The sequence below is a fragment of the Agelaius tricolor genome, unplaced genomic scaffold, assembly GCF_023055355.1.
Source record: "Agelaius tricolor isolate 1412-34295 unplaced genomic scaffold, bAgeTri1.0.p SCAF_3, whole genome shotgun sequence".
In the NCBI taxonomy this organism is placed as follows: domain Eukaryota; kingdom Metazoa; phylum Chordata; class Aves; order Passeriformes; family Icteridae; genus Agelaius; species Agelaius tricolor.
Window position 1 is genome coordinate 30,134,479 of NW_027269263.1, and position 14,006 is coordinate 30,148,484.

The 14,006-nt window shown below is 36.4% G+C and overlaps 1 protein-coding gene across 4 annotated transcripts in view; it reads right to left on the reverse strand.

The window, feature by feature from the left end:
- Positions 1-14,006, reverse strand: part of METTL25 (methyltransferase like 25) — a 46,422-nt gene that overhangs the window by 14,969 nt on the left and 17,447 nt on the right. For all 4 annotated transcript variants that reach the window (XR_011678595.1, XM_071423341.1, XM_071423343.1 and 1 more), the window contains exons 5-8: positions 13,538-13,682; positions 4,148-4,242; positions 1,678-1,707; positions 506-579 (exon numbers count right to left, since the gene is read on the reverse strand). Coding sequence is in view for 3 of the 4 variants with exons in the window: in XM_071423341.1 (XP_071279442.1) it covers positions 506-579; positions 1,678-1,707; positions 4,148-4,242; positions 13,538-13,682 (344 nt within the window). In the remaining variant the exon portion in view is untranslated. The remainder of the gene's footprint in view (positions 1-505; positions 580-1,677; positions 1,708-4,147; positions 4,243-13,537; positions 13,683-14,006) is intronic.

Below are 14,006 nucleotides of genomic sequence, written 5' to 3' on the forward strand. Positions count from 1 at the left end.
AGATGTCAGATCCTCAGCAGCAGCTCTCCAAATCCCATTCCTACAAGGAAGCAGCATTTGCCAGTGTAGGCACAGGCAGTGAGTAGCTCTTTAGAGCCATGATGGCCATCAAGCTGTCAGCAGTTTTACTCAGGACAAACAGAAATGCCTTTTCCCATCTGCAGTATCAAAGCTGCCAGGACTTCTGCATGACAGGGTAGCCCAGGACTGCGCTGACTTTCAGGGCATTTGCTGAGTATTCTCAGGTGAAGATGTGCTTTACCTGTGTACCCAGTACCAAAGGGGGCCTATTTCAGCTACAGATAAAGGAAGGGCAATACATTTGTGATGTGGATTGAGGACAAGCAAATCTACCTTGCATTTTAATACCAATGTGTATATACAACCTGATAAGACTGATTCCTATGTCCTTCTGCTTTCCAAAACATACTTTCTCTACAACACAGAGGTGGAAGAGAATCAGATCAATCTTTGGTTGGTATTCTGTGAATTCAGAGCTTCCTACCTTTTGGTGACACCATAAATTTCTTCTATAATAACCTGAAGAACAGCTCGATAAAACAATGATTCTGTAGGCAGCTGCAAAAAGTTTTACAACAGCAAGGATTTAAAATTGGCACTGAAATTAGGATCAGAGTAACAAAACCAGTATTGGCTTCCCTAACTATTTATTGAGTTATATACTTTATGATCGGTCATACCAGATTTAAGAGGATAATTTACTAATGTTCTTGCATCCAGTTAAAATGATGTTTTTAAGTCAGATTCTAGCATAACCATAAATGCAAGAAAGAAAAAAAAGAAAAAACAAACCCAGACTCTCTTGATGGAAAGAAAGACAACAGAGGAAAATGCACTGTTCATGATCTGAATTCTAATATGCAAAATAAACAACAATTATCTAAGTTGTTTTGAAGACAAAAGGAGTAATTACCTAGCTGAATGATCTGCAATCAGACTGTAGCCTGAACCATGTAGAAAGTACTATGCTAAAAAAAATAATACTAAGAATTTCATACATTTGTCTATGGAAAATATGTTTGCATAAAACCAGTTAATGATTGCCAATTAAAAATACACAGAAAAAGACTGCTAGGGCCAGTGGGCTTATTGAATATGAAAAGAAGTCTTTCAGCCTGGCCTTTTAAATACTTGGACAGTTGGTGCCCACCATCCCTTAAGGATAACTTGCACAAAAATTAATCAAAATATTCACAGACAAAAAATATACAGGGATTAAAAATGAGAATGATGCTGTTTCTAACAGGTTCAAGCTTTTGTCATAACAATGTCTATTTTTACATTAGTTGATAAAACATTGGGATAGAGTGATCCAAACCAGGAATATAAGAAGGACATTTGCACTGAATTTATGCATTAGCTGACAGATAGCAAAGGAAGTTAGGAAGGGTAGTTTGATGCCTTAAATTTTAAGCTGTGCTTTTTTTTCTCAGACTCTTAATTGTAAAAAGAAAACAGATTCACTAAGTACAAGCACAGCAATAAAAATGTGATTTTGTGATGACACATGCTATCTATCAGGATTTGACATAGTGTGGGCCAGTATTTCAGATTCCAGATATGCAGAAGTTCAAAAAAAGGCCATGGATTAAGAACATTCAAGGGGAAAAAAACACATTTTATCTTAGAATGGCTAAAATAAACAGTATTACTTACCATTTGGCCAACTGCAACTCTCTCCAAAGCCTTTAAGAGTCAAGGAATTAAATTGCTGATATGTTTATTCTTTATCATAACATTTTATAAACACATTGTATAAAAGTCAGAGGAGATGACATTTAAAAAGATTAATGGTGTGACATAACATGAGCTTGTACACTTTAAAGTGTTAATACCTTTAGGCACTCATAAGCAGCTACTCCTGTTATTTTGGTTTATTTATAGAGAAGCAATGACATCCAACTGTGTGGAAATATATACATGGAAAATTTGCTTGTTTTTCTTTCTATTGTACAAGAGTTTCAGAGGATTACTTTCTGTGAAAGTGCTAAAAGCAAATGCATTTTTCTTGAATATATTTCTACTGAAGTACAAGTAATACATTTTGCATATTTAATTATTTAAAAGTAAATACTAGTTCAATGGATAATATTAGTTTTAATCACTACTACTCAGACTGCTGATATACAGGCAAATAAGTAACTTCAGAGAGACTGCAGTTTAAAATACTGTGCATTATTTTTCACTAGAGTCTTCGTACTATAAATGCTGATGTAGATGTGAGACTACATGGTTTTTATCATGCATAGTGATAAAGAACAACAAATATTTAGAAGCATGTAATACTCCTTCACAGTTGAAAAGATAGTGTGCCCACAAAATTTTCATCAGAGTTTTAAAGATCATAGCAGAAATGAAGACAAAACCTCAGTATCTGATTATCTGATGCTACATCAAATTAGGTAGCAAACCAAAAATGCCTCATCATTTACAGATTATTATCACCTTTATTCCCAAACTTCACTACAGTAAATAAGACTGCCTGTTACACAATCACCCACACTTCCTTCTCCTTGTGGTAGAACTGATCTGGTATTTCACACTGCTCTTCAAACAAAGTCCACATAGCTGCAGCTCCTCCATTCATGGCTTTGGCCAACTATCAGGTTTGCCTTCTGCTGCATAAGCTCTTACTACAGCATCCATCTGCTGCTGCTGAGGAGATGGATATGGCTTCCAAGATATATTATTGTAAGGCTCTGAAGCTGGAACTCTTGCCCAACACCTCTGGCCCTTGGTAATTCAACCTATTTGAACTCTGAGTGTCATTGCTCAGCAGACTTTCTGCTAACCAGCCATTAGCCCAAGAAATGTGGGTGCTTAGTGGCTCTATGCTGGCTCCCTTGTACATTCTACATGGCAAGGAAAATCCTAGTCATGAAAAATGCATATGGACAACTACAAACATAACAGGAGAAGTATCTAGTTACACAGGAGAACTCTTTGCCTTTTGTGAATATTCAAACAAAAAGTTTTTAATTGCCAAACTTCTGTGATTTGTGAGAAATCTAAAATAGATATATATAGGAAGATCAGTACCCTCTTGGGGGCCATTTGCTTTTAAAATTTATCTTCCTACCACTGCTGAAAAACAGCCCAGCCTTTTTCTTTCCAAAAGAAATGGAATAGGAAACAACTAATGTGTCAGCTGAGGAAGGACCGGTATTGTATGACACTGACAAGAAAAAGAGAAAAGGCAAATCCCTTTAGAAAGCACTTCTGCTGAGTTTTACAGCTACATCTCTAAAATGAACAATTCTTTTCCTTTACTTTGCCAAGGGTAACACATTTAAGCCTTATGGGTCCTAAACAACTGTCCTCCTGTATTTTCTCCTGACAGCATTTAATTATCATGGTAGTTCAAGTTTACATAACCTCAATACATTAGTCCACACTGAGTCTTTAGTCAATACTCTGTAATGGAGGTACAGACCTAGCAGCAGAGCTTAGCTAGAAACTGATGTGATTTATCTGAATACCATAAATTAAAAATTAATAGAGGGAAGGAATAGTGGTATTCTGACAGTGGTCAAAATTTTCAGTACCTACCTGTTTTTTCATATTAGACAACAGCTCATCATCCTATCTTGATGAGGCTAAGTCTTTAAAAGTACTTCTTCTCTTGGTGCAATGTTAAAAAGAAGTTTCCAGACTCTTAAACTACATGGATTTTTAGAGCTCCTCTAGTTTTTGGAATAGGCAGGGTTGTTCAGGTTTTAAACAGCTAGAACATTCAATATTATGAATCATGAAGGCATTGAGGGAGTTACTGATTGCAATCCTTCTAAAATTACCTTGTTTCTCCCTAAGTCCTTGGCCAAGAACTATAATCCTGAGGGGTTACCTTGTTTAGGTTTCAGCAAAGTTTTGGCCTTTCTGTCCACCCTTAAAATACATTTCTATCAATACTCATTTTTTCATGCCTCCAGCAAGTATAAAATTTATAAAGCTGGAAGGTCAATACTATATTTTTTAGATATAATTCATCATGCTTACAACATTAATGATGTTATCCTGTAGATTCTTGGATTAAAGTCATGGCTTCAGGATCAGAAGCCAAAAACAATGAATCCTGTAACATCTGGACAAAGCTCTCAGTTGAAAAAGAAAGGAAGGGGAATCATACCAAGCATGCTGACATCCTAGCATTGCGACCACAGCACCAGCCTTCATCCTTCAAGTACTGACACATGGGAAATCCCCAGACTTGGTCATGGCATTCTGCAATATGGAGGAAAAAAACAAAGGCACAGCTTTTCCTCTTACAGACTACACAATGGATTGAGCAAGATGAACAGTAGGTAATGTAGTAGAAACACTTAACTGCTCTCATCCAATACCAAAACTTGTGGTGGTGCTACAAAAAACATGTTTTCCCTGTAACAGCTGTTTTTGGTTTATGCTGAATTGCTGATAATTTCACATTTTCCAAAACAATTTTAAGTGAGTGCCCTTTACAAAAATCCACTGAAAAAAAAGTCACAGGGACAAGAGAAAAGTCTGCAGACACTCATGGTAACCTACACCATGCCATGAATCACAAGATGTAGGCCAAGCAGTCATTCCATGCAGCAGGGCTTCAGTCCCACTTCTCATTGTCTTCTTATTCTATCCCAAACATCTTTCAAACATCACACAGAACAATATGTATTTGTTTATTCTAGTTCTGAAACAACATTCTGCTGTAAGGCAGAATGTTTGTTTTCCAGAAAAGAGCAGCTGCAAAGGCTCTTGCTGTTTCTTCAAAACGCCAAGAAGCATTTGCATCACAATCTGTGCTCAGTTTCAGTATCATTTGTATTTTGAATAACAAGACAATTATTCATGTTTAACCCTAATGCAAATGTGGGAAAACTGGTACAGAGATTACTTTATAGATGTTCTTAATAGTCACGTCTAAATGTACACAAACTCTAAATGTTTAGAGTTTTCATTAACACATTGTCAGCTGATTTTTAGAACAGTGAATAAGATTTAGAGCTTTCTTTAAAAAAAACCCCACAAACTGGCTGAGATCCTGGCTTTTTAGCACAGGAAGGGGACTGGGGCATATTTCAGAATAAATCATATAATGGGGTTGAAAAGAGGGGACAGCAAAAAATTTACCAACAGTCGAGATATATAAGTAAAATTCACTCCATAAAAGTTAAGCAAAGAAAAAAAAACAACTATAAAGAACCCCCCCCCCCAACTCATGGGAGGGAGGGAAAGCCTTTGGCTTTCTGGCAGAAGTGCCCAGTCTCAGCTGACCATTAGAGAGTACAGCAAGCAGGCAAGAAACCTCTGCAGGCAACCTCACACTTTGCTCTCCTTTTAACCCTGAGGGATGCCAGAGGCTCTTAGGGGCTGAATATTGGTTTGAGAATCATGATTTAGAATAGGATTTTAATTATTAGCATGATTAACAGAAGGAGAAAGAAGACTTTTTAGAAATAATGATGAAATTTGACCCAACAGATTGCAAGTGGTTTCAGCACTAGAAATGTAGTAAGAATTTTTAAGTGCCTCATGACAAGCTCTAAAATATTAATGAACTTCAAGTCTAATTATGGAGTACATGGAATACATGGATATTTCTACTGCAGGGATGTCAGTAAGAACTTATTGAGTGCAAGAAAACAATGACTGACATGGTTCCTATTGTATGTCTTTCTAATATCATTGTTAAAATATTTCAAAATAATAATTTGCAAACTGAGTTAGAAAGATTAAATCCTTGATCTTTTCAAGCAAATCTCTTCCAATTTATACCGTGTCCTCCAGGCAAACTAATCATTCATTCAAGTTAAAGTTACTACCCTGTCAGCTACAATCTCAGTATCAGTGCACTGTATTAATGCATAATTCAGATAGTCTTTGGAAAAGATTATCAGTCAAAACATCATCTTCATTTAAATTACTGAAACTGTAAAGTAGGAGAAAAAGAGAGGGAAACTAATGCTTCAAGTTAGAAATAATTTTTTCACATATATCAAAAGTTGACCACGCATCTACAATATTGCTTTAAGTTCTACTTATTTTTTCACATCCAGTCTGCTCTCAAGCACACTTTAAAAATTTTTAGGATTAACATGCTATAAAGTTCATATATTTACAAGCTATATTTTAAAAAACTGGGTTTTTTTAATGCCTGCAATTATTTCAGATATACTTAATACTATATAGCTCACTATATTGTGCTTCTATCTAACACAACAGCAGTTCTAAACTGTATAAATCTCAAAAAATATTCAAGAAACATTTTAAGTATATTTTAAGTATTCCATGGAACATTTCACAGGAAACAGCTCAAGTGTCCAACAATGCATGAAGCAACCATGTTATAATTCAGTACAGAGTAGCCAATCAGACAGAATTACTTCTATGAAAATCCTTTTTTACATAAAATCCTTTTCACGTTTGCCAACTCTGTATGTGCACAAATGATGACAAGGAAGTTCAAGAGAATGGGACAAGCTTCTCCAATACCTTTAATATTAGTCCCTCCATCGATTTTCATTTCTAAGAATAATACTGCAATTTTTAGTGTGCTAATATTCAAATTTTACTTCACAAAGCTTTACAGTAAAATATGGTCATTATAAAACAACAGGACCAACAAGCTTTAATGTTACTGGAAAAAATGAGCCTGACTTCAGCTCCATGGGATGAGCCAGATCAGAAAGCTGTGGAGACAGCAATGTTGGTGCAGCATTGTGTTCCCCTTGGCAGCCCTGGTGACCCTGGAGCTGTAAGCTTTGTCAGAATCTCTGAATCCCAACCCTAAACCTAATTGCTGCTTTTGGCTGATTATGTAATTCAATGGATTAAAATGGCATTTTTTTGTCTGAGATTTTTCAGTGGAAATTAATCTTTATTATCCTCAGTTTTTTTCACATACACCCTACTTTGTGTCTTTGTATATATTGTGAACTTCATCAAAGTTGTACTAAAACACAAATAACCTTTTTCAGATCCTCCATAGCCTCTTCCACAACATTGTAGATTTTCAGTCTACTTCTGTTATTCCCAAAAAAATAGATAACTACTAAACTGCCTTTTTCCTTCATGGAAAAGATTAAATCTTCCTTGGCCATGTAATTCACTGTTCCTTGAGTTTGTATTTTTCAAAAAAAGTGCCCTGACTAAGCAGGATTTTGCTGGGGAAAGCAGAGGACAGTGGGGAAGAAAAATGCTCTCTAATTCCAGGAAACAGAATCAGCTGTCACCAAAATAATTTCCAACACCTAAACCTACAGTATGTTTTAATTATGTGCATTAAAACTTTGGCATTCTCAATTCTAACCTCATACTTTGTACACACTGAGAAAAGTACAAATGTAAGATGGTTTCAGGTTTTAATATATTCTTGCTACACTAATTAATGAAAAATACCATAATAACTTCAATAGGTAATACTTTCATTTAACATTTGTAAAGCTTACCTTGTTAGTATTTTTTCAAGTTTCATATTTTTTTCAAAATCAATTTTTATAGAAAACATCTTGGGTTTAGTGACTAGTTAGCTGGGTCACAAATACATGGAAAGGTTCCCTATGCAGCAATATCTAAAAATGCCTTGAGAAGGAAATTAAGCTTTTTGATCTGTTGCTTGGAAGTGTTTTCCTGTGTTGCCATGGTATCAGTGGTAGCTATTTTAAGACATTGGCTGTGGAATATCTTTGAAAATATACCTACACATAAATCATCTGTACTCTAATACCCTGAAACAGTGAGTAATCTTTTAAATTTGAGTGGAACAGAGTGATACCAAGCCATTATCTTTAAGCAAGTAATCCTTTAGAAAATTCAGTTTCATAGTATTTGTCCTCTGAATCCACCTTACTCAAGGCTTTCCCATGTTTCACAAGTCTAATAAAATTCTGTATGTGAATTTTGACTACCCTTTGCAACCCTTTTGGTTCCCTTAATTATTTTCAATAGCTTTTAATAGTCAAAGTTTATTCTGCAAAAGCTTTGCTGACTTCTTTCAGAGTGCCTTATTAAGAAGCTACTTTCCACAGCTTCCTGGAGGGCTTTAGAACTCCTCTACCCAGCAGTGACCTGACTTTGGAAATCCTTACACAATATGGAGTTTATGTTTTGTCGTACTTAAGCCAACCTCAAAAGAGCTTCTATCAGACAGCTATCACTGAAAGCATCTATACAACTACACCTATCTCTTATTTCAAATTGCAGAATCAAAGAATATGCTGAGTTGGAAGGGACCCAAAGGATCATCAAGATCACCTCTTAGCACCATCCCCAAGGATCACACTATGTGCCTGAGAGCACTGCCCAAACACTTCTGGAACTCTGTCAGGCTTGGTGCTGTGACCACATGTGCTGAGGACTGCACATGATCCAAAGTATTAAAACTTCCCCCCACAGGGGAGGTACCTGGGCATTTCCACCTGAACCTGAGCCTTGAAGTGTTTGTTTCTTGCCCCACCCCTGACAGATCAAGACTGTGACTGTCACTTCAACCAATGGACATCTGAAGTGCTAAGTGCTCCTGAAGTACAAAAATGATGGGTGATGATATCTTTCCTCTCTGCTAGCTACTCTAATAATTTCTTTCTTTTCCTCATATTTTTTCTTCAGTGATATTTTCATGCTTTTATAATGTCATATTACTATAGATAACAACCAAAATGGCTACATTTCTATTGCAACCCAATTGTTCTAAAATATACCTACACACACACACACACACACACACACACACACACACACACACACTTTATATATAAACCTGTCATTTGTTTCACTCTATTCCACCCCAAGGGATATATGAAAGGGAATCTCAGTTACCCCATCTCTGTGGTGGGTCTTAACAGTAGCTCCAAAGCAAAAGCAACATTCATGTGTATTTTCCTCAAAAGAAAGGATATAATACTGAAGAATTTCACTGGTTTCTAGACTGGTATTGATGTATTTGGTGATATGGAGGATGGAAAGAAGAGAACCAGAACACAGAAACCCAAATTCCTTTTCAAGGAAAGTAAAATCTTTTCTAAAATATGTTAAATTTTCAGTTCTTCTCTGTTTAGGGATAATCATAGACCAGCTGATACATTGCTCCAAAAACATGTTAGCTGAATGTAAGATAAAACAGCTCCCAAAAATCCTAAGAATATCTCCTGAACAGAGACACAGAGTTTGTTTTAGCCTAAAAATCATTAGCAAACAGATTTTTTTCCCAGAAAAACTGACATAATGGCTCACTATGTAAATAGGTTTATGTAAAATGTCTCTGATAAATAGTAAAATCCTTTCTACTCTGATGTAATTGACTACCCAATGCAGTAACAGAGAAGAAAACCCCCAAAGGAATCAATTATACTAATGGCTATGTATATTTTATCCATACAAGAATCTCTATATAAACAGACAATTCTCCTTAGAGAGAGCCAAAGTAAAACTACTTAGAATTTTCCAAGACTTGTCATATTATTCCTTATTAACTGAAACTTAGAATTTCACACTGCTTATAACAGCAGTGAAATTTAAAGACAGGTGTTAAAAGACACTGGCTTCAACTTTTTAAAATTGAGTTGAAATTTGATGTTACACAGCACCTCTTGGTTGTTTCAGCTGCTAATGAATCAAAGCAAAGACTTTCATGATCTTAACAGTTCAAAATTATTCCCAGCATAATTGGAAACGTGGTCCCATTACAAAAATTTCCAGATGAATTCAGCTTATTTAGAGACACATAGAAGGGCACTATATACTGATTGCATTATTATTCACGATTGTGACTGCTGGCACCTACTTTCATCAGAAATGCTCACAAAGTATTCACAGCAGGTTCAACACCAAACTGAATCAGCCAATCTTGCAATATCTGTACTATTTTTAGAGTATGTGAGAAATGTAACGCATTATTCACTGAAGTCATCTCAGAAACAAACAAAAAAAAAAATCCCAAACTTGTGATAAGCAAGGTAATTCAGCAGCCCAACAAAAACACCATAATAACATTTTGTTGATATTTTGTCAACACTTCAGACTTATAAACACTACATTAGGCATCATAACAGGTAAATTTTATTCCCATGAATACCAGTTAATTCCAGTTAATATAAACTGTAATATGAACTGAAAAAGTAATTTTTCATTGGCCTCATCAAGACTGATCTTGGTATTAAATCTTAAGTGCCAAAGAACATACTGTCCAGCCATACCAATTTATGGCAACCAGAAGTCCATTGCAGCTCCTCTGTGAGCTGGCTCCTCTGCTTCAACTGTGCTTACAAGCACAGCCCTTTGAGTTTACATTAAAGACACAGCAAAGATTGAAAATGTGCTACTTTGGGGGCAAGAGCTTTGAGGTGGACTTGCCACAACCTTGACTTTAATGGTGCACACCTCAAGAAAATAAAAAAAGTTTTTAAAGAGAACAAATGACATTTTAAAAACGGATTTTGAAAAACTTTGAGGCTACTCAGTCAAGATAAAATAACTGTAGAATGCTTTGTAACAGAACTTCCCACTGTGTGCTCGTAGCCAAGCCCTTCCTTACTGGACTGATTTCCAATGAGTAAGTAATTTCCTGTGTTGCAGCAAGTTCTGCCCAATTCTCTTTGCTTCTAGGAAGATCTGTCACTGCAGAGATGTAGCTCTAAACCTGCTTGCTAATATTCAAACTAGTCTCTCCACACAAAGCATCTACATGTGTCTGCCACCTCTGACTGATGGCCTAGAGTAGCCAGTAGCTTTCCTGAGTTCAGTGTCAGAGCCTGGGCAAGCAAAGGAGTATCTACAGCAGAGATCATACTGGCTGAGGTACCACACAGGCCAACCAGAAATACACAAAATCTCCATGTGGCCACATGGGATGCATTGCAGGCCCACATAACTCACCGGTGCCCCATGAAAACCATACTCTATCATCTTTGCCAGGTCATGTCCATCCTGATTACAGGAAACAGGTGAAAACCACACTCATCTTCACCTAAATAAGCTCAGATAGTCTCAACAAGTTTATGGAGCACTTTTTCCTGGAAACCATGTCCAGGCCCATGAAGAAGGTTGACACTAGCTGGCAGGAATTCATCAGGCACTGACAAACTACTGCCTTCTGTGAGGCAGTGACTGGCTCCATGAATTAGGGGACAGCAGAGTCATAGTTTATCTTGATTTTATGAAGTCTTTCAGCAAAGTTTCCTTCGTATCTTTATAGACAAAATTGAAAGATATGACTCAGACAGGTGCATTCAAAAATAGGTAGAAAATCAATAGTAATCTGAAGCTTGACAGTGAAGCCTGCAGATTAAGGGATGTGATTATTCTCCCTTTTTAGCACTTGTGAGAGTATCTGGAGTGCTCCTCTGGGCTCTTCAGCCCAGTATAATGACTGAAATGAATTTATTGGTGGCAAAAGCACTAAAGGGCTGCAGCCAAGAAGGGATCTAACTGCTGTTTTCCTAAAGGAAAGACAACAAAAAGGATTAAGCTGGACTATTCTTGGCAGTGCAAAATGAAAAAGACAATAGATAATGCACAATAACTACAAAGTCTGAATGGATATGAAGGAAAGAAATTTATGGTGAGGGCAAACATTGAAATGGGCTACTGTATCACTGTCCTTGGAGATATTCAAAATACGACCCTGACTGAAACGATCTAAGCTGGCCCTGCTTTGATCTGCCATGATCTGGTGCCATGATCTGGTTACTTGCTATTTAAATGCTATATTTGGCCCATTCTGGAAGCAGTATTAAAATCCACTTGCTTCTGACAGCTACAAGAGGAGCTCTTTTACTGCTTGAATTGTTGGACCAATACCATCTGATAAGAGACAGAGTCCCCTAGCATCCTCCAGAATGCTTTGTCAGTTTGAAGTCCATGCACAGGAAATGCAGACACAAAATACAGTCTGAATTCTTTCCCATTTTCCATTTGAAGAAATCTTAAATCTTAGATATTGTCAGACCTTGTTCTCTTAGCCCTCCACTGCACATACAAGAACAAGCCATATGGTGGATGACTTAGTAGGGGAATACAACAGCATTATACACTTTAGAATATGCACTCTCATAGTAATAGTAAAAAAAAAATAAATTATTTTGAGCATTATTAAGACAATATATATATTCTTTCCCAAAAAAAGTATACTGTCATTTCCTTTTGTTCTGTCCAAATGTTCTCCTTTGAGAATAATTTTGTCCTTCAAGCAGAGTAAAATCAATTCAACATGCAATTTGACTTCATTTTCATACTGCTATGAAACTGCAGTATCTCTTCTAACCATGTACATATATCTGTTTGTTTGAACTTTGAAAAGGTTATCATGCCTGATCCTTTGGGGGTGTCTGAGTTTATGCACTGGTCTGCAAAAAAGTAATCCTATATAGCCAGCACAGGAAGCCGTGTCCTCTTTGCAATAAGAAAGAACCAAATGTTTCAGACACTCAGACTTAATGAGAAGCACCTGAAAAGTTTTTAATGTCTTAAAACTCTGATGTAAAAGTAATTGTGTATTTTTTCTCTAACTGCTTTTTTGTAGCATAGAAATTTCAATTGTATTTTCTTTGCTTTCGGAGTGAGCTGGAGTATTTTGAAATTACTAGGACTAATACACTGAAAAAAACTCTTAAAAGAGTTGCAGAGTTAATTAAAAACAACATGAAAAGATTATTAAAGCAAGAAAGAGCTAGCATGTGTCATGGTCAGTGTGGAGCTGTGCTTGTGACTACTTAAGCAGCTAACTCCTTAAGAGCAATAGCTGAGTCTCACATGCCTTTGTGTCTGTGAAGTTCCCTGAAAGAGCTGAAGTAAATTTTCCCAAGCCATGCCTTTTTCAGATTTATTGATATGATGATCAGGTTGTAGCATGTCAGTAGATGGTCATTTAGACATATCAGCTACGTGCCACTTGTCTCAAGAAAGCCAGTTCCTTAAGTATTTTTCATTATACACAATTTCAAGTAAAAATACCAACTTTCTCTCAAAAATGAAACCCCCTCCTTCCCATTTGTAAGAAAATATGCCTATATTCTGAATCCACAAATAATTTTCATGTTATCTTCCCAAGAAAAACTCTTATATATGTACTGTTTTATGATGGGCAAAGACTGGCACAGTACCCAGATGACTGTTTTGTTGAGTATTACCTTACATTACAAAATCTTAACTCTGCTCATTGTTTCATATGTACAAATTAACATAATTGGATGTTGCACACAGATAGCCAAGGACAAAATGTGGTACAAAATATTTCAAAAGGATGGAAACATACTGGACTAAAAGAGTCTGTACATTTATAATTGAGTTAATGAAATAAAACCAGCTGTAGTTATAACCATATAAAAACACTATGCACTTATGTCCCTAATCTCAGTAAAAATATTAGGAACTTTGGCATAATGGAAAAGCAACAATGCATCTGGGAGTGAATGACCCTCATAAACCAAATAAAACCAGTACTAAATAAGCCACTGGAAAGGAACAAACACAAGGAGGTTATTAATTAAAAGGTATAATACTCTTAACATGCAAACTGGCAGCCACATGTTAAGCTCCAAATTACCTTCTTGGTTTTCAAACTGTTCTGACAGCAGATGGTAGCAGCAGCCCACACTGCAAACGGCTTTGATTTCAGGCTTGGCAGTAAAAATTCGTAGAGTATTTGCAGCAAGATCTCCACATGTATGTAGACCCACCATCATACAGTCCTAAGAAGAAAAAGAAAAAAAAAAAGGCAACAATAAATCATCTCCTTCATCAACTGATAGAGCACAAATAAAAACAAACTCCAAAACCCAAATGTGGTGCAAATAGTGAGCTGTAAGTTAGAAATACCCAACTCCACGAGGACTCCTGCTGTTCTATTCTAGAATTTTTCAACGCTAATCAAAGCTCTTCAATGCTAAGAAAATATGGTGAAAACTGGCCATGATGCAGAAGTTCAAGACTATGAGTAACATAGCTGCAGGGAAGGGAATATCTACATGTTTACTGATCACAGACCATTTTCTCTAGTCTTTCTTAGGTTTCCT